The sequence below is a fragment of the Phoca vitulina genome, unplaced genomic scaffold (assembly GCF_004348235.1).
Source record: "Phoca vitulina isolate PV1807 unplaced genomic scaffold, GSC_HSeal_1.0 scaffold46, whole genome shotgun sequence".
Classification (NCBI taxonomy): domain Eukaryota; kingdom Metazoa; phylum Chordata; class Mammalia; order Carnivora; family Phocidae; genus Phoca; species Phoca vitulina.
This window is the reverse complement of record NW_022589749.1, coordinates 2,698,090-2,724,094: the sequence shown is the minus strand read 5'-3', so window position 1 is coordinate 2,724,094 and position 26,005 is coordinate 2,698,090. Positions and strand designations below refer to the sequence as shown.

General features: G+C 47.8%; 1 protein-coding gene across 3 annotated transcripts in view; it reads right to left on the bottom strand.

Moving 5' to 3' along the window:
* The window catches only part of KSR2 (kinase suppressor of ras 2), a 417,297-nt gene that overhangs the window by 171,027 nt on the left and 220,265 nt on the right, over window positions 1-26,005 (bottom strand). For all 3 annotated transcript variants that reach the window (XM_032431391.1, XM_032431394.1, XM_032431393.1), the window contains exon 5: window positions 16,973-17,157. In XM_032431391.1, coding sequence (XP_032287282.1) covers window positions 16,973-17,157 — 185 coding nt within the window. The remainder of the gene's footprint in view (window positions 1-16,972; window positions 17,158-26,005) is intronic.

Sequence of the window (26,005 nt, the reverse complement as noted above, 5' to 3'; positions counted from 1 at the left end):
GAAGTCATCAACTCAAGAGTTACGTTGTTGGGAAAGCCATACTTCCTGGATACAGGTTTTCCTGCTTTCAGGAAGTTGACTTTATGCCACTTTGCTTTTACAAAAGAACTGCATTAGGACCTGAGTTTGCTATGTGAAAGAAATCCAAAGAGGATTTTCGCTTTTACAAAATGCTCATTACTTCTCTGCTTCACACCACTTTGGCTGACAAAAGGTTTCACAAAACGTTCTACAGGGGAGCCTGTAATTCCAAAGCTCCCTCCAAGACTCCAGAGTTGGCTCTGTAGCATAAGGAAAAGGGAACAAAAGCCCTGGATCTCAAGGTAAACATATGTGACCCCGGCCCTTCCTCCCTCTTGATGATGATGAGACAGTCACGTAACTTCCCTGTACCACGTTCTCCTCTTTTTCAAAGTAAGAAAATCAGACACTGCCTCCTCCCAGGGCTGTTATGATGAGGACCACACCCCTTGGCACCTACAGGTGCTAAATCCATACTGGGGTTGGGAAGGGTCTCTAATTCATCAGGGACATGTCAGCCTTGGGATGACTGAACCCAGTCAGAAATTAGGACTTTTGGAAAATATTCTCCCTTCTAAGGGCCCTGCGTTTCCCATTCATTCATAACATTTACAGAAATGCCTTAGGGTAGCAGTTTCCAAACTGAGTTTCAAAGAAGGGTCCCAGGGTCCCCACTGTCAGGGACAGGAGGAAGGGATGGGGACAGGACACCAGGCCCCCTGCTGCATACAACCCAGAACAACTCAGCTTTTATCAGCTGATTCATATATTGGAGGTTTATGCAAGATGCTTTTAGAAGAACGGGTTTGTTTCTAAATAAGATTAATCATCAACCTTTAGAACTCTAATCTCGAGACAGCGTTTCTGACTTGCATTTTATGGACCAGTGAATGTAATAAATAGGGGACTAGAGTTGCCATTTTATTTCCAAGGAAAGAAACTACATAAAAAACAATCACCATCTATATAATTACCCATCATTTTCTTTTAAAAAAGGACATTTGACACCGAAAAGATATGAAGGATATTATCTCCAACCAAAGGGCTATTTATTTAGTTCGCAAACATATATGATGGAAACACTGTTTCTTGTTTTAATTCTCTCACCCTGCTGGCGTCTGGTTGAAAACATCACCAGGTCCCAAGGCTGGTCGGGGGTGGGGGGGTCGGGGGGTGCTGGTCTCTGTGCCCTAAATCCATGGGAGCTTTTTGTTAAATCTCCACCCTCAGAGAAGGGGATGGGAACAAAATTCAGATGCAGCTGACCCATAAAGCCAGCACTTAGAACCGCCGGGGTCTTCTCTTGTTCTAAACCTTAGGTATGGGGTCGGCAATTTTATTCTGACACTGCCACAAGGCGCCTGACTTGGTAGGTCCTCCACGAGCATCTGCTGAATGAATGAATGACCCTCGGGTAGGGACTGGCGGGTATTTTAGGCCCTCTGGACAGCTGTCGAAGTCTCCTCATTGGCCCTGTCCCCACCACCTGATTTGTCTGTCATCTGCCCCAGGAACCGCAGCTCTGTCTGCATCTCACACCTGCCCGCCCGCCCACCCACTTCCTCCACCTCGGCAAATGTGCATTCTGGGACTTGAGCAGATGCCTCGGTGCCAGAGCCAGCAAAGATGTGGCAAGGGGACCAGATAATGTGACACTCATCATCAGTGTGTTAGTAAGCAGGAAGAGTGCTGGTGGACTACGGCCCCAGTGGGGCCCTAGCACCTGTAAATCACATGGAATCACCTCACATCCAGAGCCTGTCTCTTATTTATTTCTGGAGCTTGAGATGAGAAAAGAAAGTGTGCAGTACCTACGTGGAAGTCTTAGGTGTTCAGAAAATCCTGCAAGAGCTTAGCTTTCCCCCTATAGGATAGCTCCCAAATATGCTGGCTCCTCCAGCTGGATCAGTGGTTTTTGACCTTGGCTGCATGTTGCAATCACCCAGGGAGCTTTAAAAAGTACTGATACCTGAGCCCCACCCTCCATCAGGTTTGATATCATTGGACTGGGGTGCAGCTTGGGAATCAGAATTTTGAAAAGCATCCCACCCCACCCCCCACCCCGCTGGTGATCTGAATGTACAACTGAGGTTGGAACCACCAGCCTAGAAACAGTTCCTTCTTATTTCATGGTTCAGTGGTGAAGGGAAAAAAAAGAGAGATTCCTGACACCCTCTGAAATGGGAATCTCAAATAAGCAGAAAGGGTAATATTCATCAAATAGGTTCATGCTCCTCTTCTGAATTAGTAATCATTCATACTTCCCTCTGGCTACTCAATGAGAGAAGCAGAGGGAAGCATGAATCATAGGTGCCCTACCCACAGACCAGTGGGTTTTTATAGGGGGCAGTTGTTGATCTTGCCTACTCAGTATCCCTATGCTGGGAGTTACATCCCCCAGGTGTTCCTTGGAGATCCATTCCCCTGAATTGCAACCCAACTGGATTCCACTCCATGGATGCAAGAATGGGCCAGTGATTCAGGCCATATAAGTGTATTCCGTCTAACTGACTAGAGTGATCAGTTCAGGATAGACATGGGTGTGCCCCCATCAGACCAATCAGAGCAAATACTGAAACTCTTTTTCCTGATGCACTTAGATCTCTAAAGATGGAAGCCTGGAACAACCAAGGGTCACCACAAATGGGGAACGTAACTAAAAATGAAACCCACAAGGAAGGAAGCAGGACTGTGAGATAAAGAAAGAACACGCCCAGAGCATACTTAGCTCTTGGATCCAGCCATACCCGAAATCCTTGTTTATATCTAGATTTCTTTTTTCTTAGTACATGAACCAGCAATTTCCTTTTTATTTGCTGAAGCCAGTATGTGATGAGCATCTATGACTTGCACCAGAAAAAACCCTGACAAATGCAATCTTGAAGGGTCTCTAAGTCAGGTACCCCTCTTTTGCCGATAATCCCCCCTCCTCTGGCCAGATATTGTGGGATTTCCAAGAGGGAGAGAAACTGGATGAGGACAGACTGCTTCTCTCTCTAGACCCCTAGATCCCCCATACCATACATCTACTTTCAGAATTAAGTTTACACGTGTGCAAGACCATAGTGTTTCTTGGGAAAAACCTCTATTTCATAGTCTATCTCCCCACCCATTGTCCCTAAAAACAGAATCCCAAACTACTGGGAAGGGGCTGTAATGGAGCAGTCACCTCAGGGTGGACAGGCTGAACCGTGTGCATGGTGGTCCCTGACAGAGGAAACAGGGCCTTGGCTAAATCCATTCCATGAGGGTCAAAGGTGAAGGAGCCTCATTAAATAAGGTGGAATGAAAAATAAATAAATAAATAAGTAAATAAATAAATAAATAAGGTGGAATGAAAAGCCTTACCAAAAACCACACTCCTTTGGCTCTTCTTGCAATTCCAAATCCAGCAGTGGAAGACAGTTACATCTCCTGGAATGGATGCGTGTGTGTGTGTGTGTGTGTGTGCATGCATAATATATCTATCTAATATATATATAAGTAACATTTTGTAAATAACAATTGCTGATATTTATTACCTATTTCCTACATGCCTGGCACTATGTTAGAAGTTCACAGGCATTCTCTCATTTAATCTTGCCTTCACCCTATGAGGGAGATATGACTCTTCTCCTAACTTTATAGGCAGGAAACGGAGGCTCAGAGACATCACTTAACCAAGGCCCCAGAGCCTTTAGCGGGCAGAGCTGGGATCTGAAACCAGGTCTCGTTTAGCTCTGAAGTCTAAGCCAAATCTGGCCTACCACCTGTATTTATAAATAAAGCTTTATTGAAACACAGCCCTGCCCACTCCATTATGTAAGGCTGCCCTTGAGAAGAAAGTAGCCAAGCCCTGGTGCTGGCCGAACCATTCCCATGGTATTTTAGCGTCTGTAACAACTGACACGTACCATGGGCTTATCTGATCCTCACTGCAGATCTGGGAGGTCAGGGAGGCTTCACCATCATTAGCCCATTTTATAGACAGGAAAACAGAGAGGTGAGGTGGTGGCCTATGGTGGCCTTCTGTGGCCCTCTGCTCAGGGCCAGGCTCAGGCACAGCCCCTTTGCTTTCCCAACTGCAGGATGCTGCCTCCGGCCGCAGAAGGTACTGCCCTGCCCCCATCCCGGTTCGGGTAACCCGGTTAGCCTCCCAGAGAGAGCCGCTGTGGGAGTCAAGGTCAGGGCCCTAGGCTCCTGGGGCTTCCTGAGAACAGTGAGAACAAAGGCTGCCGGGAAACAGAAAATAATGCTGGCAGCAGGCTGGGCGTGCCAGTGAACGCCTAAGGGCCTAGGCCCAAGGGTCTGTCGTGATGGGAGCAGCAAGGGTGTTCTTCTGAGGGAGCATGCCAGCCCGTCCCAGACAGGACCCCTCTGCCATCTGCCCCTTATTCCCTCTCCATAGCACTTAGCACCAAATGCTAGGTCTTCCTCCCACGGGACAGGTGCTCTGGTTTCTGGGGGTGGGGAGGAGTCCTCCCTCCCCCCAGCACCCCCCACCATGTTCAGATTCACTCTACCAAGGAACAAGGCACAGATTGGCCGGCAGAGTTCAGGAGGCTGGAGAAGATGGGTCACCAGAGACAGGAGGTAGAGGAGAGAGAAAGGGATGGTGAAAGCCAAGGGAGAGACAGAGATGAGAGACAGAAAGACATAAAGACAGACTGACAGAGGAGGAGAGCAGGGGAGAGTAAACACAGAAGGGATCAGGAGGGGGATGGATGCGGGCTCCAAGCGCCCACCCATGTCTGCCTGGCGATGCCCTGATGTTCAGCAGAAGGAAGAACTGCTTTAACAGGGGCCGCGAACAAAGCAGCATGGGGCCTGGCGAGCCGCTTTCCACTTTTATCCCCAGCCAAGAAGAATGTGGCCTGAGATGAAAAGCAGGTTCTCGGATCCTGCCCAGCAGCTGGTGGGGCCTGGGCATCAGAGCAAGGGTGTGTGCCTGGCCACCACTGGGGGTGGGGGAAGCCTGGGACGAGGCCGTCTGAGGGCTAGGAAGCAGTCTGTTATTTGGAGAAAAAGGACTCTCCCCATTCAAAAGGAGAAACAAATAAGTAAAATGCCCAGATCAGAGTTTTCACAGCTGCCTGCTAGGAGCAGATGTGTAGCAGGGAGGATGTGTGTGGCGTGTGAGTGACAGCGGAGGTCAGGAGGGGAGCCCAGGAGGATGGGAAGAAAGGCTGACCCCACCGCTTTGAAGAGAAAAGTTCCTGAGACAAGAATTAGCAAAGGACACCGCCAGGTACGGCAGGTATGGTCCCTAGTTGGTGGCCCCCCCATACCAATGTTGCTTAACCTATGATAGAATTTTTAAAGCATTTCCTCTATTGCCAATATGTTAAAAATTGTGTAACTGCCCACAGCAATCTATGCGTCTGGCTTCTCTTGGGAAATCTGGATCATCTGGTGACATTTTGTCCCCTTCCCATAGAGCAACATTTGGCTGGAAGTGAGTGGTGGCCGCCTTCTTTAGAAAGGGTGGGTGCTCTGTGTTTTCCCACAGTCCTCACCTCTCCCTACTGCCCGACGCCAAGTGCATCCTTCACCCCTGATGTCCTTAATTCAGATTTACCGAAGAATGACCATGCCCCTAGCAAGAGGCACTGGACTTTCTTTATTCATTCAAAACATACTTTTCAGCATCTACGACGTGCCAGGTCTTGAGATGCAGCCCTGAACAGGACAGACAAAACATCGCCTTTATGGAGCTCACAACCCGGTGGAGGAAGCTGACCTTACCCTTTATCTCCTATAGTCTTCACAACAACCCTGTGAGGACACCATGGCTATACTCACTTTACATACAAGGAAACTGAGGCTTGAGGATTTTCTTGTGTTTAGTGAAGTAGGCATTTATGTTTAAGGGTGTCTGAGAAAATTTAACAATTGTCATGGGATGGGCACTGGCCAATCAGAACACATGTCGAACCAATCAAAACACAGGCCCCGCCAATCAGGAGATAAGCTCAGCCAATCAGAACACACGCCCAACCAATCAGAACACAAGCCCAGCCAATCAGATTAAGTAGTGTTACAAATGCATAACAGCCGAACGTCTGCACCGCCTCTCTCTATTGCTTTTTACTGGGCAGGGATAATGACATTGGGCGCATATAAGAGAGAACTCAGAGGGCCTGCTGGCCCCCTTCCACCATGTGAGGATACAGTAAGAAAACACTGGCCAGGAGAGGGGCCCCACCAGAATGCAACCATGCTGGCACCTTGATCTTGGACTTCCCAGCTTCTAGAACTACGAGAAATAAATGTCTGCTGTTTATCAGCCACCCAGTCTGTGGTATTCTGTTATGGCAGCCCTAATGGACTAAGACACTTAACATATCAGGAATTCAATCAATACTGATGACTCCATTCAGATATGGTGCCGGTGGGGTGATGTCCTACAGAAACCAATGAGGATCAAAACTGACCAAAACCCAAACACCATACAGTAGCGAGCACAACACTTAGGTAGTGCTTTCTATATGCTAGGCGCAGTGCTCAGCATCCTTTCATTTCAGCTTAGTAACCATTCCACAAGAAGGGCATATTATGCCCATTTTAAAGATGGGGAAACTGAGGCTCATAGGTGTTAGGTAATCAACGGCAAAGATAAGATTCAAACCCAAGCTTGTCTGACTCTCAACTTGGTGCCTGGCCAAGAGTGGGATGCTGTTTGTCTTGGGAATGGCACTGAGCCTCTCCCTGGTACCATGGGTTAACCTTCTCTGGTAGGCTGTGTGCTCTCTAGAGACGCCCGAGGAATGTCAGAGGGATAGTAAAGAAACTCCTCGCCAGGGATCACAGAGAAACACAGTCCAAGGGAGATGCTTGGAGAACTGAAAAGGGTTTTCTGTACAATGTGGAGACGTGTCCCCACTAATGTGGATAATGAACTAATTTGGCCGGGACGATTTTCCTCAAAACCCCTAGGATGGGGACCCCCATTATTCATTGTTATTCTAGTAGACACTGGTTATCAGCTTCCCTGGCATTCATTCTCCATTCTTAGACAAAACCCAAAATTTCTAAGCCCAAAAGTAAAGATCACAGCCCAGGATTAAACCGATAAGTTAACCTCCCACATGTCTGACCCCACTGATTGGTTTAGAGGTGAGCACATGGCCACACAGGTTGAATCAGTGAATCTCAGACCTAAATAATCTCACTCTTCCACTCTGGACCACAGCAGGGAAGGGATTTCTGGGGTCATCTTACCACCACATGGAGCCTAAAAGTGAAACCATCCTGGAGAAGAGCCAAGTCAAGAGATACAGAGAAATTGAGACTGAGACTGAGCCCCTTGATCCAGCCATACCTGAAGCCTACATAACCCCTGGGCTTTTCAGTTACATGTGCGAATAAGTGACCTTCATACTAATAAACAAACAAACACCCCTGAAACAAATAATATATTATATGTTAGTAAAAAAATTAAAAATAAATAAATAAAAGCTCAACTTGGACTGTTTATCACTTGTAAGTGTCAAGCTCCATGTTAGTACTACCACCACCATGCAGTGATAAAGACCTGCCTGTTTCCAATCAACAAAATGGTTTTCAGCAGTTTTGCTTGAGTGCCTGTTTCTCTGGTTAGTTAAGGCAGGAGACCATCCATAACATCCCAAAGACTGCATCAAAGTTTCCGACAACTTCAGTTCCCACCTCGATGATGCCAAATTCAGCCAGCTCTGCAGCTCTGGTGGGTGACAGAATCCCTTCTCCTTTGTCCTCTAGATCCCGAGTAGCTGAAGGCTCACAGTGCTGGCTGCAGAGTGAATGCTCAAAAGTGTTAGTGTCCATTCAAAAATATTTATGTGTGCTAGCTCCAAGCAAGGCACGATGGAGACACGAACAAGCGAGAGCAATGTGGTCACAGCTCTCGTGGAACTGATACTGGGGGAACAGAACATTAAAGAAATACTCATATAGGGCACCTGGGTGGCTCAGTTGGTTAAGCGACTGCCTTCGGCTCAGGTCATGATCCTGGAGTCCCTGGATCGAGTCCCGCATCGGGCTCCCTGCTTGGCAGGGAGTCTGCTTCTCCCTCTGACCCTTCCCCCCTCTCATGTGCTCTCTCATTCTCTCTCTCTCAAATAAATAAATCTTTAAAAAAAAAAAAAAGAAATACTCATATAAATAAACAGATGGTTGTGGATTGTGGTAAGTGCTTCAGAAGGAAAGCGCAAGAGGTGAGAGAAAATGTAACTGAAATAACTTGGGAAGTTAGGAAATGCTTTCCCAAGGAAGCAGTGACTGAGACAAAGTGACAATGACAGGGTGTCCAGTCACCCATGGGTTCAAAACAGGAGAGAATGCAGTTCACTTAAGATCATGGTAGAATCTTAACCTGGGTTTGGAGGCCAGATCACTTTGGTGGGCTGGATATGGAAAGATCCATTTGGAGACTACTGAATAGTGTGGACCAGGGTGTGGTGATGGAGGAGGAGAAGGAAAAAAACCCAGAAGAACAGAACTCACAGTCTATAACCCACGAGCCAAATCTGGCCCCTTGCCAGATTTTGTAAATTAAGTTTTATTGGAACACAGCCACACCCACTTTATTGGAAGACAGTCTATGGCTGCTTCGTGCTACATGGCAAAGCTGAGTTTTTGTCATGGAGACCATATGGCCAGCAGATCTGAAAGTATTTCCTACCTGGGCCTTTACAGAAAGTTTGCCAACCATGATTTAGAAGGTCAACTCAACAAGACTTGGAAATGGGGCATTGTGGAGAGGAAGGGGCAAAGATCACACCTAGATAAAATACAGACTTGCTCAACTGGGTTGATGTACAAGACGGGGGCCACTAGAGATGAATTCGTTTTATTGGGGGAGGGGAACAAATTTGATGAAAACAACCCACCGTACCCCGACCTACTGTTTCATGGAAATGCAGTCGGGCCAAATTATGTGCAGAGAGCACATGCAAGTTGGAGTCTGAAGGTACCATGGTTTCTAGTCTCAGCTCTGAGACTCAGTATAACCTGAAGCTATGCATGGGGATTTCTCTTCTTGGAATATCCGTTTCTTCCTCTACAGAATGGGGATGCAGGAGCATGGGCAAGGAACATCAATGCCGGGTGCACACTGCATCGTTCTATAGCAACAATACTTGTTACTTCTTCTCTTGTTGCCATGAAATCGGTGGAAGTACTCACCAGGGGTGGGGGGGGGGGGTGTTACTGGGACAAAGGTACAGTCAGACATACATCCTGATGACAGGCAATGGGACTGCCCACGCCAACAATGCGTACCTGACTGAGGACCAGGACTCATTCCAAAAGATATAAATGACCCCCTGACTGCTAATGCCAACCACTTACGGACCAATTTTTGCTGCCACAATTGCTGGTGCGAGCAATCATAACAAGAGGTCTAAGGTTGTCTATTGCATGCTGAGCCCAAACGGTTTGTGCAAAATTACAGAGAAGAAGAAAGGGCTGATGATAACCCAGAAGTTGCCTCGCCTAGAACATTCATAACCACATGCATGCACCACACACACACACACACACACACACACACACACACTCTACTAGCCCTCTGTACAAACAAAAGGTGTCACCTTTTAAAGAAAGGCACTGTTTCCTTCCTCTAGAGCATGTTCAGTAGCAGCAGAGCCTATAATTTTGTAATCATCATGGCACAAAGGAGAAAGCTATTAGCTCAGCAGCAGCAGATCCAGGTTCAAACCCCAGCTCTGAAACCCTGGGAAAATTCCTTCTACTTTCTGGCCTCAGTTTCTCCATCTGTAAAATAAGGGCTTGGACTCAGTAATTTCTGAGCCCCCTATCAGTTCTGATCTCTATGATTTTAGAACAGAGGTTAAAAATCGGGAGCCCCAAGATCTAATACAACCCACCAACCTGCGGGATTATTTAATACCACCTCAAACAGGGTTAAAAGATTTTTCACTGGGTGCTAGCATTTTAAAATTGGGAGATTTCTCCTAAAGTCACAGTCTCAGGGCACCTGAGTGACTCAGTGGGTTAAGCATCTGCCTTCGGCTCAGGTCATGATCTCAGGGTCCTGGGACTGAGCCCCGCAACAGGCTCCCTGCTCGGCAGGGAGTCTGCTTCTCCCTCTCCCTCTGCCCCTTCTCCCCCCTCAGCTTGTGGTCTCTCTCTCTCTTAAATAAATAAATAAAATCTTAAAAAAGAAAGCCACAGTCTCTGACTTCTTCGGAAAAATGCAAACACCAGGTCCACAAGGGGATGCACTGAGAAGGACACACCCCTGCGTAAGTAGACGTCATACCAAAACCGCACAGCCTGGGTCTAACATGGAGAACCACAGACAAACCCAAATCAAGAAACATTCTGTGAAGAAGCTGGTCCTCACTCTTCAAAGATGTCGGAGTCACAAGCAACAAAGAAAGGCTGAGGAACTATTCAAGCCCGACACAAGAACTTAATGCAGTATGTAATCCTGGATTGGATCCTGTGCCAGAAAAATAAATTGCTATGAAGGATGATATCGAGACAATTGCTGAAATAGGAATATGGTTCGATGAAAGTCTTGAGTCAATGTCAAGGTTACTGAACCTGGTACCTCTGTGTAGTTACGTAAGAGTGTAGACGACTCAGTCCCAAATGGTTCACAGAGAGAGAAAATGAGGTGGGGGATTACAGAGGAAGCAAATGCAAGCAAATGTTAAAAATGGATGAATCCCAGTAAAGGAGGTACAGGAATCCTTTGTAGTAGTATTGCAACTTTTCTATAAGTTTGAAATTATTTCCAAATGAAACTTTTTTTTAAAGAGGTTGTTGTATAACCAAGCGATTCTCAAATGTTAGTGTGCAGAATCCCCTGGAGGTTTGGTGAAAATTCAGATTGTTGGACCCTCCCCAGAGCTTCTGATTCAGTAGGTCTGCAAAGGGGACAGTAAGAGTTTGCATTTCTAACAAGCTTTCAGGCGATGCAGACGCTGTTGGCCTGGGACACACTTTGAGAAGCCCTGGTACAACCTAGCTTAACCAGTGGAAGTGACTATTAAAAGAACAAGATACAGAAGGAGTTGTTAAAAAGCAGGACTGAGGGGCGCCTGGGTGGCTCAGTCGGTTAGGCATCGACTTTCGGCTCAGGTCATGATCCCGGGGTCCTGGGATCGAGCCCTGCATCAGGCTCCTTGCTCAGCGGGAAGCCTGCCTCTCCCTCTCCCTCTGCCCCTCCCCCCTGCTCATGTTCTCACTCACTCTCTCTCTCTTAAATAAATAAACAAACAAATAAATAAATAATATCTTAAAAAAAAATAAAAAGCAGGATTGACAGAGGGATGGTACAAAGGACTAGTGTTCTTCATCATGAACCTTTTTGGATTTTGTTTCCAGGTATACACATTTTAATGCCTAGAAGCACCTAGACCAGCACCTGCCTCGCAAGCAGCAGATGGTCAGTATGTGTTAAGGACCTGCACGCTGGTATCTAAGTTCCTAAAATACAGGCAACAAGGGAGCCTCCTGTATCTGGGGGAGAGGGGAGCAAAAACCAAAACCTGCTTGTTTTGGGGGGAGAAACATTCTTTGGGGCACATCCAATGTGATACATGGGTTCCCCCTTGAAACTGCCACCACGGAGTCAGGTCAGACATGGATTTCTCAAAATCTCATAATTCTGAGCTGAGAACACGGTTCAGGCAGCCAACTTCTGTCAAGATATGCACTCCTCCTCATCCTCTTCCGGGGGGTAATGAACCTTGGCCTCAAGCCTCATTAAACCCCATTATATAATCACCCCCATCCCGAGTCTCTTTATAACCCTTCCAGTGTCTGGTTTCTCAGGACTACGCAGTTCAGCTCCATCGGTCTTTATTGCTACCTGCTGCCTCCCTCAACAAATCAGCCTTCTGGGGTGCCTGGGGGGCTCAGTCATTAAGCATCTGCCTTTGGCTCAGGTCATGAGTCCGGGGTCCTGCGATGGAGCGCTGCATCGGGCTCCCTGCTCAGCAGGAAGCCTGCTTCTCCCTCCCCCACTCCCCCTGCTTGTGTTCCTGCTCTCGCTGTCTCTCTCTGTCAAATAAATAAATAAAATCTTTTAAAAAAAGAAATCAGCCTTCTGACTCAGCCTCAAGGCACATGGGGCCAGGCCCTCAACAGAGGGTCAACTCTCTGTCGCCTTGTGTCCAAGAAACAGCACAGGAAATGCTCGGCAAAGAGATGAGGAGAGTGCACAGTGAGACAGGGCAAGGTGAGGGTATGCTGTCTTTCAAGGCACTGCGCGAAGGACAATATTTTCTAAGACTGGGGCCTTGTGTAAAACTCCAGCTGGTGCCATTAGGACCAAGAAGGGGCCGTCTGGGAATCATCAGTCACTTGTTCCCTTTGCTAGCTGCTGCCCTGAAGTCCTAGACCCCCACAGCTAATAAAGAAACACCCAGAACACTGCAGGTGGTAAAAAGTAGCCTGCCATTCCTCATCTTCTACCAAAGATGTCCAGGATAAATGAGTTGCAAAAGCTGTCTGCAACTCATTCTTCTGGCCACTCTCTGCAGCTGCCTGCCCCGCACCCCACCCCCCACCCCCCACCCCAGGCATGGCTACCACCTGGGACAATGGATCCCCTGCATATCAACACCGGAATCTGGCAGGGTAACGATTCGTCACCCAGTGTGGGTGCTGCTCTCTGAGTGAGCACAGCGTGCTGATAAACAAGAGGCATCCTTGGAGCAAGGCTGACCCCCACAACACAATCCCCCAACGAGGCCAGGGTGCCAGCAAGGACACTGGGACAAGTTAAGGTCCCTACTTGATGAGCAAACCAGTCTCAGCGAGGACGGCGTGGAAGCTCTGTTCCTCAGCATTACAGAACGGGGAATTCAGAATGAGAGCAAACTCCACTTCCTACCTGCCCTTGTGATCTTGGGCCAGCTACCCAAACCCTCCCAGCCTCAGTTTCTTCATCTGCAAAATGGGGCTAAGAATAGAAACTACCTGATGGAGAACTAGGAAGCTTATATAATACAAGTAAATTGCTTTGCCTGCATTGATGGCGCCTGCAACATTGTTAATACACAATAAGTGCCAATTGCTATTATTATCCTCATTTTCATCATTGTTGCAAGTTATCCCATCATAGGACAAGCAGCAATAGCTGCCAAACCTACCCTTTATTGAGACTTTAGTGCTCTAAGCACCAGCCCCTGTACTGGGAAACGTACACCCATTCCTCATTTTGTCCTCACTATATCCTTGCCAGGTTAAAACTGACTCAGGGGGTTCAGCGAGGGCCCAACGAAATGTCAGCAGCCACTTAGTCGCTGTACTCCCCAAATCACTTCCACCAGCCGGTAATGAATGATGATGAGTCATCACTCCTTCCCATCTAGACAGTATATTTTCATTCTGAAGAAGACTCTTTATTGGGACTTATAGCGGCAGCCTGATACCCTACAAGGAGCCACCAGCACACAGTTTGTTGGACCAGAATTGGTCCATGGGTAGAGGGCATCCAATCAGACACCAACTGGGCCACGCGGCATGCCCCGATGAAACACAGAATAAATGCAGCAAGGGTGGGGAGATCAGTCCATTGTTCTCTATTTCTTTGGGAAGTAGGTTCACTCCTGAGTCACCACCTTCCACGTTGAGCAGGAGGGTTTAATAACTTGTGTTCTGTCCACAGTTAGCCTTAGAGAAAGGTTCCTCTGTAAGCTGGGGCTCCTGCCACTCCCCTCCCTCCCCCTGCTTGTCACTCCCAGATGAGGAACGTAGGGTAAGCCCAAGGAGGTGAAGTCCTTCTCACGGCCCATCGCAGGAGGCTGGGCACCCCGAGGGTCTGAATCTCGGCCACTCGACAGCCAGATCTGTCTAATGCTGTCCCCGGGCATCCCCAGCAGGGGTAACAAGATGGCGGATCACCAGCCATGGCCAGAACTAACGGTGACAAAGGGGCAGACAGACTCAGCCTGGTAGGGACGCAGTTTCAGGGACTCCCTCCGCTGGGTCACAGGGAGGAAGGCTGGCACTAGGACCCAAAGGCAGAAAGGTCTCTTCTGAAGCTCAGAGTAGGGGGAGAACAGGACTATCACAAGCAAGGGGGAACCAGAGCCTGCCCCATGTGTCCTCCCAACCACCCCAGCCCAGGGTCCTCAAACCAGCACTCTGAGTGATCAAAAGATTTGCCCAGGCAAAGCTCACTGGGTTAGCCTTAGAATCACAGAGTTTCTAAGCTCTGGACTGGAACCTTATGGAGTCTTTTATTATACAATTGGGGAAACTGAGACCCAGACAGAGAAAGGAATTCGCTTCACCGAAGAGCAGGGATGCAGGCTAGAGTTGGATCAGGATTCAAGCCCTACCACGTGGGCAAGATCATTTGCCCTTTTGAGCCTCAGTTTCCTTATCTATAGAATGGGAATTAGAATGCCTGCCTCAATGTTTGTGGTGAGTTTTAACTGTGACAAGGCAGGGACAGAGGTCTCCATGGCGACATCATGGAGACTCTGACAGAGAGCTTCTCATTTCCTAACCTGGAGTCGATTCTACTGGGCTGCCCTCTGTTTCTGTCATTTATTAGGATCAATGGAAATGGGACTGGTCCATGGGATTCCAGCTAATATTTGGGGTACACCCTCATTCTCCTACTGAGACTCAAATGTGACTTTTCTCCCTTATGGAAGATCAGAGGACGACCTCTCTGCCTCCAAGGACCAGGATGGTCCAAAGAGGCAACTGTGCTTCTCCAGCCTCTTAGTGCTAAGGGCTGATTTTCATTAAGGACTTTGTTCCTGCCCCCAGGCAAGGGGAGAACCCTCCCCTCTCTCATGGAGACCAGAGCAGGCAGGAAAAGTTGGGAGCCACGGTGAATCCTCATAAAACTTTCTGGCAGGAGAGGAAGGGTCTAAATGTGCAAGTCCGTGGTTTTTTAAGCAAGCTGAAGATGTTTCTATCCTGGACAGAGCTAAAGTGCAGACCTGTGGTCCAGCCCCCAGAGATGGTGATGCCCGGAGACAGATGGCTGCTGGAGGCAGCCCCCCGGCCTCATGCCAAGGTAAATTCCAAGCACTCTTAGGACCATGGGGAAGCGTGGGGGGGAGTGAACTGAAAGCCATTTACCCACAGCCCCCAAACTAATCAGAAAGTCAGAGGATGTAAACGGTGCCAGGGAAAAGGAGCTAATTAACATCGTCAGGACAGCTACTATGTATCAAGCACTTATTATGTACCAGGCCCTGTGCAGATGACTTGACATGGAGGAGCCCATCTAATCCTCACAACCACCTACGGAGGGCATCTATTGTGAGCCCCATTTTACAGATGAAGAAACTGAGGCTCAGAAAGCGTTCTGCACTTGCTTGGGGTCAGGCATGCTGCTCAATAAGACACAGAGCTGGGACTGGCCCCTGGCACCTCCCTCCGGGGCTGGGACATCCTGCCTCGCCCACTGCTATGACACATGTGATACATCATCACCCCCCTTGTCCTTGTCTGGGCTCCCAAGCCACCCTCTGACTGCAACACAGGCCCACCCCACAGTGTAGTTCTGGTTTCTCTGACAGTGATTTCTCTCGACAAATTAATAAATTGGCCTTCTGGTGTTGATATGTGTCATGAGTGCTATTTTAGTTCGCTCGATTCAGGGCCAGCGCCCCCAGGGCACTGAGACCAGCTAGGCTCTGGAACTTCTCCTAACTGACGTCCACACAGGTCTCCTCTGGTTCTGGACCCTCGGCTGATTCCCGCAGCGGCTGCATCACACACACGTGTGGACCGAATTCACCATGCCGCCCAGGCCAACCGTCCAGCGGGGCTGAGGCAGAGCTTCTGAGCCCAACAGTCTTGACACTGGACACCGGGTTGGAGGTTATATGTGTGTGCAATTTCCCAGGGAGAGAAATAACAGATTTCATGAAATTCTCAAAGGGTCCACAGCCTCCCTAAAAAAAGTTTAAAAACCCTCATGTAAAGGTAAAGAAGAGAACCGACATGTAGAGAAAGGCTCCCTGCTGAAGAGTTGAGGGATCTTGGATCAAATCATGTGTGATGGTGAAGCTTATCCATTCCGGAGTTAGGAAGAACCAGTTTCAAACCTTGGCTCAATGACTCAACAGCTGTGTGAGTTTGCCAAGTTCTTTGATGACCCTGAGCCTCTGTTTCCTCATCTATACAATGGGAACAACTCATCTGCACAATGGCTTGGTGCAAGAACCAAATGAGGTCATGCGTGTGGGTGATGAACATGAACAGGTGTCCAGTAAACATTGCTTATCATTTATCAGAGCAGCAACATGATCACCCCATGGCTGTGTTGGGGGCCCGGGGTTATTTCCTTCCTGTTCCAGCAGTCCCCCCTCCTAAATTCCCAGTCCATTAAAAGTCAGTGTCTGAGCTGCAGGACTGGTTGGGCTTTTTTCAGGGGCTCCCCTCTGATCACATCTAAGCCTGTTCAGCAAAATGGGCCTCTGGGCAGAGAAGATGAAACGTCTTCTGAAACCTCAAGCCTTTGATCACCAGAAAGTTCCATTTCCGCTCCGAGTAATAACCACTTTGTCTCTAGCAGAAATTCGTGGGAGCAGAATGTAAAACACCCCAGGCCATGCTCAGCCCAGTTTGAACCCAAATCCATCTTCGAAATGAAAGGTGATACGTGTTGACCCGAGTGGGGGGAAAAAAATTACAAAATTTAATCATAGATGCCTGATCCACAGCGGCCCAAGAAAAATCCTGTGACTGGGCAACTGAGAAGCAGAGAGAAAAAGCTGATGTTTCCTTTCATGCCCCGCATGCTTGCTTCTCTCTGTCATCCCTACACACCTGCAGGCAAAAAGAGTAGGAACGTGGGACCAATGACAACAGCCAGTCAACCTCCCAGTGCTAATCACGCCCCTTCCCTTTGAAACCATCGAAACCATCCCGAGGGGTGGGAGTGGCGCAGGTGGGAGGCGGAGGCCCCGGTTCAAAGCATCTCATGAGCATTTCTTGAGCGAGAACAGGGAGTGTGCACCTGGCCGACAAGAAGGTGACTTACTTGCAGAGAAGTTGGCCTCAGTGTGGACAGGAGGGGTGGAGGGCAGGAAAGGTGCGTGTCCCACGAAGAAGGAGCGGAGGGAGCGCTCCGACAGGAGGGGGGAGCGCTGCTGAGAGGGAATGTTCTCGCAGCTGCCCACACTGCTGTGAATCTTGAGGTTCAAGGGTTTGCTTTTCTTCTTGGCTCTGAAAGAGAGACAGAAGAAGAAGAGAGGGACATGTATCCATAAGTGCACACAGAATGAGAGCCTGCAGACCCAATCTCGTTAACATGGCACCAACGTCCACTCCCCACACTGACCTGGCCCTATTGCGGCTTCTCCATCCCCCCTTCCCTGAGCTCCAGCCAGGGTTCTGTGCTGTTTCTCACCTGCAACCCTTTGCTGGTGCTGTCCCCACAGCCTGGAATAGCCCTCCCTTTCCCTGCCTGCTTAATCCCCATCTGTCTGACTCCGCTCTGGTGTCCTCTCCTCCAGGAAGCCTTCCCAGATACTCCCTTCCCTCCTTGCCTGGGTTGGGTGTTCCTCTTCAATTCGTCTACAGTATTCTGAGTGTATCCCTGCAGCTGTACTTTCCTATTTTCCCAAATTTGTTCTTTTAGTTTTTGTTTCGCAAGTGAACTGTGGGTCTTTTAGGGCAATGATTCTGTGTTGTTCATTTCCCTGTCCTTGGCAATTAGCACAGAACCTGGCACACAGTAGGTGCCTATTAAATGACCAATCTGGATTATGACTGGCACTTAATCGCGCTGCACTCTAATTCCTTGAGGGCAGGAACCCTGTGGTTTTCGTGGCTGAATTTCTCAGCCCCTGGCTTGGCACCAGCTGAATGGAATGAACGCTGGAGCAGCTTTGGAAACACTTCTCCCCTTCCCTAGGAGCTTAGGTGATCAGTTTAAGAGAGTGTGATTTAGAACAGCATCCCAAACCAGCCACTCTGCCCTCCCCCCACGCCCACCCCCCACCCCCACTTCCCCGCACCGCCCCATGCAGGTCTGGCCCCGGAGTTGGGCGCCACCTTGTGGCCAAAGTGAACCCTCCTTGCAAATGTTCTCCCTTCTAGATGGAGAGCCCAGGAAGGTGCCTTAATTAAAGACTGGAGGCCTCCCACACACGCAGCCTAAAAGTCACCCTCTCCAGGAGGCCTGCTGCCCATCAGCTTTCAGGAATCCAAGTGCGCCTGTGGAGTCGCTCCCTCGCAGTGCTTGGGCTGGCAGCCCTGCTTATTATATCCCTAGGGGTCTGCAGCAAGGCCCAGGAAGGTACCTTCCCTTATAAGCCGCACACGTTAGCTGGCTTTCCCTGCCCATGGCTGGAGAAGAGAGGGAAACAAGGGAGCAGCAGTTCATCCCACAAGAGCCTCCAATGGTGGAGATTCAAAGAGGCATCTACACCGAGGCAGGATAATTTTAGAGTCAGACTCGCCAACTTTGGGGTCAGGGAGACCGGGGCTCAGGTCCTGATTGGGACCTCAGGAAAGTGATCTCATCTCTGTGCCTCAATTTCCTCACCTGGATAATGGGGAAAATCACAGCACCTACCTAAGAAGGATTCTGTGACAATTCTATAAGATAAGGTGCTTGGCACAGGGCCAGGCACAGAGTGAGGGTTCAGGTGACCTGTTATTAACGTCACTAGGAGCAGGTTAAACTGGGTGTCTGTATAGCATGGAATTAGCCTGGAAGAAGCCAAAAGTTGAAGCTGAGCCATGTTTTTCACCTGAAACATCAAGCAACTCTCAACCCACCACCACCCTTGGCAGATGAATAGGATGCAGTCATACCCTCTGGCAATAGATACCGTCATTATTTCTAAAACACTGATGGGAGCCTTGAGGCACTGGGCCACCCAATGGCAAGGCCAGATCCCTTGTATAAGGAGAACCAAGTCCAACTCAGCACAAGTTTAACGGTAGCTCAGTGACTGCAGAGAGTCAATTTGCTTTACTAACTCAGGACCAGAGATGGAGCAGAGAAGGGGTATATATAAATAAATGTTAGCTGGACAGATGCATGGATAAAAAGCTGGATGGACAGATGGATAGATGGAAGGATGAATGGATGGGTAGATGGATGGATGAAGAAATAGATGGGTGGATGGATGGAAAGAAGGAAAGAGGGAAGGAAGGAAGGAGGGAAGGGAGGGAAAAAGAAAAGTAGGAAAGGTTGGAAGGGTGGAAGGACGATGGATGGATGATGAAAAGGACAAAGAATGGATAGATGGATGAATGGATAAAGAGATGGATCAGAGGATGGATGGATGGATGGATGGATGGATGGGTGGATGGATGAAAAGGTTGAAGGATAGAAGGATGAGGGATGGTTGGAGAGATAGATGTAAGAAAAAAAAGAGGATGGGAGGACAGAAAGACAGACAAGAGGAAAAGAGGGTAGGAGCAAGAGAAAATGGAGGATGAATGGCTATTTGATCAGAGTAGGTGGCACGAAATCATACATCACTTCTTGCCCACCAAGGAAGTCTTCATGGACAGAATGTGGGATTCACCTTTACCATCTGCCCTCATTACCCAGCATGCTCAAAGGAGAAAACAGACACAAATGACTGTGTCCAATGACTGTGACTGTGTAAGATTCAGTGCATATTTTGCAGTATATCCTGCAGGTGTAATTAAAAAGAACATCTCTCCATGATCGCAGATATTAGAAATTTATCACATAAATGTCTTCCCTGGAATCGGGACCAATTCTGGGGAAAGCAGCAAAACGAGGGGGCACGAAGCATCGGCGAGGGCAGCTCCATCCTTCGGGGCCGTATGAGCCCCGGGTGGACCAGGCTGCTCTCTGCACAGGTGGGCAAGTCAGAGCTCCCTGACATGGCAGGCTGTGCTGAGAGCAGCCCCAGAGCCGGGCTCAGCTGAGGCTGCGCGTCCATGGCAGGAAGACACCCAGCTCAGGGGCCATCATCTGTGCTTCAGGAAAATGCACGTTGTTTTACGGGGTAGAGTAAAGGATTATTCATTCCAGCATTGAATTCAGAAGAATTTCCTGAAGCCTAATTTGCGGAGAATATGTCTGCACTAAAAGGATCCCGAGAACCCTTACTTCTTCAACTGATTCATTACTCTCCATCTCCAGCAGTCAAGCTCTGGTCCCCACTTTCCTCCCTCATTTCAGCTGGCGCCACCATTGTGCCTGGATCAGACCCCCAATCCCACTTTCTTTTTTTTTCACTTAAAAAAAATTTTTTTTTCTTTACTTTTCATTTACACTGAGGTAAAATTCACATAATATGTATTAACCACGTTGAAGTGAACAATTCAGTGGCATTAAGTACATTCATGATGTTGTGCGAACACCATCTCTATCTAGTTCCAAAATATTTCATCACCCCAAAACAAAACCCTGTACCCACTAAGCAATTCCTCTCCATGCCCTTCCCTCCAGTCCCTGGCTGGATATTTCATATAAATGGAATTATACAATATGGGAACTTCTGGGTCTGGCTTCTTTCGCTGAACGTAACGTTTTTGAGGTTCATCCATGTCGTAACAATGTATCAAAACTTCAATCCTTTTTATGGTTGAATAATCCCATCCCACTTTTTTTTTTTTTTAAAGATTTTATTTATTTATTGGAGAGCGAGCGAGAGAGAAACAGCATGAGAGGGGAGAGGGTCAGAGGGAGAAGCAGGCTCCCCGCTGAGCCGGGAGCCCGATGTGGGACTCGATCCCAGGACCCTGGGATCATGACCTGAGCCGAAGGCAGTTGCTTAACCAACTGAGCCACCCAGGCGCCCCCCCATCCCGCTTTTGATTCTTTATAATCTATCCTCCACCCAGGCACCAAGGTGACGTTTTAAAAAGCATACACTGTATCACGTCACTCCCCTGCTTAAAAACTCCCAAAGGTTTCCTTTCAAAAGCTTCAAGGGACCCTCAAGGATCACTATCTGGAGAACTTCTTGTATTATCATCACTTTGTCACCCTCTGACTCTAGCCACTCTGGTCATCTTTCTGATTCTTCACCATACCAAATTCTCATCTACCTCAGGATCTTTGCACATGCTGTTCCTTCTGCCAGGAACACCATTTCCCATCCTGACAATTAGTGAGGACCTACTTTAGGCATCACTACCTTAGAGGCACAGTCCTCAACCTTCAGAACTAGTCAGATCTCCAGGTTACATGCGTTCCCAGCACTATCTGCTTTTCCTTCACAAAATGCATCCCAGTTGGAATTCTGCTTTTACTTATGTGGTTGCTGAGTGAATGTCTATCTCCCCCATGGTTTGTGCCCACCACACATGGGACGGGCCTGTATCCCAGCAACTAACACAAAGCAGGCAACCCACAGTTGCAGAGCCAAGACCAGAAGCTAGGTCTACAGACTCCCACCCAAGCCCATGTGCTCCAACTCAAGCAAAAACAACCTGGCGTCATCTGTCTTGGGAGAATTCTAAGGGAAATGTAGCCCAGTTTCAATCTGCAAGTCAGGAGGGCTGGTTTGGCAGCATCTTCTCTGTTCATTCCAGCTATGGGCTCCTTGAGGGCAGAGACACGCCTGATTTCTTTTGCCAGCCCCTGGCCACCCCCAGCCTTGGTCTGGCAGACAGACAGCTCTGCACTCCTAGGCTTTTGATCAATGCCCATTTGCCACCTCTCCCTCAGAGCCTTGGTCGCAAAGATCGCTGCGGGGGGTCCCAAACTGATGATTAGTCTTTGCACCACTTTCTCTTCTAAAAGCTTGCTGGGCGTTGAGTCAAGCAGAGCCGCTGGCTCACGTGGCCTCTTTACCCTCAGCTTCCCCGCGTGTGGGGTTGTGTCCCCTTGAACTCCAATGCTTCACCCGGCCATAAACTTCAGCATCTCATTAACGGTGTCTGGAGCATCTGGCCCAGCCAATTGGGAGGAAATGACAGACCTGGGGGCAGGCAAGCTCCTCGCAAGCGTGGCTGGAGGACAGGCCCAGCACACATTCTCGCACACCCAGCAACCTTGTCCCCAAACAGGAAAAGATGCCCCTGGCCCTACACGGGGCTGTGTGAGCTGTCCCTCCCTCTCAAACGGGGCCATTGCTATCCTTCGCAGTTGACGTAATCTGATTACCCAAAATAAGGCCTCCGGGCAAGACCCTTTTCAAAACCAAAGAAGAGCACCACATTCTTGGGTGGGGAGGGGGCAGGGGATACGCACAGAGCCCAGGGAAGGAGAAGGTTTGGAAAAGCAAAGGGCCTGGTAAGTCTAACACCGGGAGAATGTTTAGTAGAATCTGCTCTGCTCCTTGACCACAGGCTAAAACCGTCATTTCTGGCTCAAACACACCCCAAGCATGGCATTTAATCCACCCAAGCACTGGCAAAAAGGAAGCATGAGTGGGTCAGACACTGTAAGCCGCACTTCCCCAGTGTGGACGAATATGCAATGCTTTCAGATGAGACACGGGTAAAATTTTTGTATCTTAATAGTTAAAATTTGAGAAACAAACTTGCATATCCTCACATGGCCTCACAGCAACAATTTCCTTGTATACAGCTTTATGGGAAATATACTAAGAAGGAACGGAAGATGACACAGAAGGAGAAAGAGAAGAAAGAGGAAAAGAGGGGGGAGAGGAAGAGACATTGATCGAAAAACATGTTAATTCCAGTACAGGTCCCACCAGAATGGCTAAAAATAGAGTTGACAATACCAAATGTTGGCAAGAAGAGAGAGCAACCAGAACTCCCACCCCCCCCCTAAATTCTGGTGAGATTGCAAACCCGTACAACCATACCCTCTGACCCAAAAATTTGGTATGTACCCCTGGGTGTGTACACAACCAAAATGAGTGCACCCATGTCCACAAAACAACCCATGCAAGAATGTTCATGACAACGTTATTCATACGGCCAAACACTGGGATTAGTCTCAATGTCCGTCAATAACAGAAAGGATAAATAAATCATAGTATACTCATACAATTGATTACTGCATGGCAACAAAAAAGAGAAAACTCTGGCTAGACTATAACATGGCAGAATTTCAATCTTACAGTGTCGGGCCAAGGAAACCAGCCACAAAAGAGCTATTGTACTATATGACTCCATTATGACTCTATTTACATGAAGTTCAAGAACAGGGAAAATTAATCTATGCTAGAGAGGCCAGAGGAGTGATTTTCTTTGGGTAGGTTATTGACTGGAACGAGACCCAAGAAGCCTTCTGGGAGCTGGACATGTCTTCAGTCTTGATTGTGTGTGATTACATGCATGTCGTGATATATACAAATTCATCAAACCAGACACAAACATTGTGCACTTCACTTCTGAATGAAAGTTATGCCTTACAAAAAGTTTCTTAAAACAATATTAAAAGGGGGGCGACTGCGTGGCTCAGTCAGTTAAGCATCTATCTTCAGCTCAGGTCATGATCTCGGGGTCCTGGGATCGAGCCCTGTGTTAGACTCCCTGCTCAGTGGGGAGTCTGCTTCCACCTCTGCTCCTCCCCGTGATCACGCTCTCTCTTTCCCTCTCTCTCTCTCTCATTGCTCTCTCTCTCAAATAAATAAATAAAATCTTTAAAAAATACATACATATATATGTATATATACATATATATATATGTAAAAGAGGGCAAAGGACTGGAATAGACATTTCTCCAAAGAAGATATATACACCTAGCCATGAAACACATGAGAAGATTCTCCACATCACTGGTCATTAGGGAAATGCAAATCAAAATCACACTGAGATACCACTTCATACCCACTAGGACGGCCATGATCAAGAAGTCAAAAACAGAACAAGGGTTGACAAGGATGTGAAGTAACCGGAACCTTGCACACTTCTGGTGGGATTGTAAAGTGGTGCAGCCACAGTGGAAACATCAGCATATGACCCAGCAATTCCACTCTGAGATATATACCCAGAAGAACTGAAACCAGGTGTTCAAACAAAAACTGTACGCAACATTTACAGCAGCATTATTCACAAGAGTCAAAAGGTGAAAACAACCCAAATGTCCATCAACAAATGAATGGATAAACAAACTGTGGTCTATCCATACAATGGAATATGATTCAGGATTATGACGCACTGATTCATGCTACGATGTGGATGAACCTCCAAAACGTTAGCTAAGTGGAAAACAGACACACACGTACGTGCAAACACACAAAGCCACACATTACGATTCCGTTTAGATGAAATATCCAGTATAGGCAAATCCACAGAGACAGTAAGCAGATTAGTGGTTGGCCAGGTCTGGGGGCAGGAGGAGGAACTAAGAAGTGACTGTTTATTGGGTCTGGGGTTCCTATCTGTGGTGATGAAGAAGTTCTAGAACTGGATAGTGGTGATAGTTGCACAAAGCTATGAATGTACTCAATGCCACTAAATCGTACACTTCAAAATGGTTAAAATGGTAAATTTTATGCTGTAGGTATTTTTCTACAATTAGAAAAATATATAATAGTAACACAGGAACTAGATCTCACCTCCTTACTAGCTGTGTGACCTTCATGAAGTCACTTAACCTCTCTGAACCTCGATGTCCTCACCTGTAAAACTGTATAATAATTCCTCTATCTCACAAGATTGTATGAAGATCCAATGAAATAATGTCCTTTGAGTGCCTGAGAGAGCATCTGGCACCTGCTAGGTAATAGTCTTTCCTGCGATGGTCCCTTGCCAAGATACTTCCTTTCCTCTATACAAACTGAGGCTCTTTATGGGCAAAGATGATGGGAAAGTCAGGCTCAAAATCAAGAGAAAAGGGACAAGTATCCATGAAGAGGACCAAAGAATTCCTCTTCACCCTGGACCTCTTGCTTCAGGGGAAACACACAAAGGTCTGTGGACCACACTGACCAGGGAAGAAGGCTGGGATGTGGTGATGACCAGGCTGGGCAGGCAATGAAGCCTTTCTGGAAGAAGAAAAGTTACAACAGGATTTTCAAAGTCATCCAGAGAAAAGGCTTGGCAAGGAATGCTTGCTCAAAGCACCCCTTTCCCCTCCCTGTGTCTCCCTAAGACAAGAAAAATACAACAAAACAAAAATTGGCTTAATTCCAAAAATTAATCCAATAACTATCACTAGGACAATAAGGTGCTTGGACTCTAGCAGTGAAGGAAGTAGACAAGAGCCATGCTCTTGCCTGGGCTGGTATCCTGGTGGTGGTGGGGAAACAGAAAAATGCATAAAGCAGTACGGAAATACTGGGGAATAAGAGGAGCTTCATGGAGAATTAAAATCGGGTGATGTTGTCATGAGTGGGTGGTAAGGCCTTCCTGGGGACACGGCATTTAGACTGAGAACTGAATGTCAAAGAAGCCAGATTTGCAAAGATCTGGAGGGAGAGGGGACCAGGCAGTGAGGCAAAGTCAATGCTGGGGAGTCCAAGGCCAGGGCAGGTCAACTTAAAGTGAGCAAGGAGAAGAGAGGGAAGGCGGGATCAGGAGCGGGACCAGATCACTGTGATCAACCAGTGCTTGCCCCTGTAGGGAGGTGGGTTTTATTTAAGAGCAGTGGGCACCTGCTGGCAGGTTTTAAGAAGGAAGATGACAAAAACTAATGCTATTCTTGAAAGACCACTCTGCCAATGTGTAGAGAGTTGACCACCGTGCGGGCAAGAATGGGATTCTGGGATTCTGGAGAGGAGGCTGTGGCCGTCACCTAGACAAAAATGGTGGTGGTGGCGTGGACCAAGTTCTGGACATCAGATGGGGAGGAAAAGGAAGCATCTGGAACACAGCTCTCCCAGGACTTGCCGGCCAACAGTGTGGTAGGGTGAGAGGAAGAGACATCTGAGGTTTCCTAAATTGGTGTGCCCTTTAGGTGCCCAGTCTTAGCTGGATACTCTCCCCTGTATGGAAACATTCTGGAAGGATACACAAGAGGCTGTTACTTTTAGGCTTTGAACTTAGTAACCATTGGAACTGAGTACCAGGAGTATTCTTTGATGATAATAATAAAACATCACTGTAAAATGACATGCAGTATTTTGGGCTTGAATTTTTTCTCTTTATTTTATTAAAACAAAACCCCCCCCAAAAAAAAAAAACCCTCTAGAAAACAGAGGTACAGACATGGAATAAT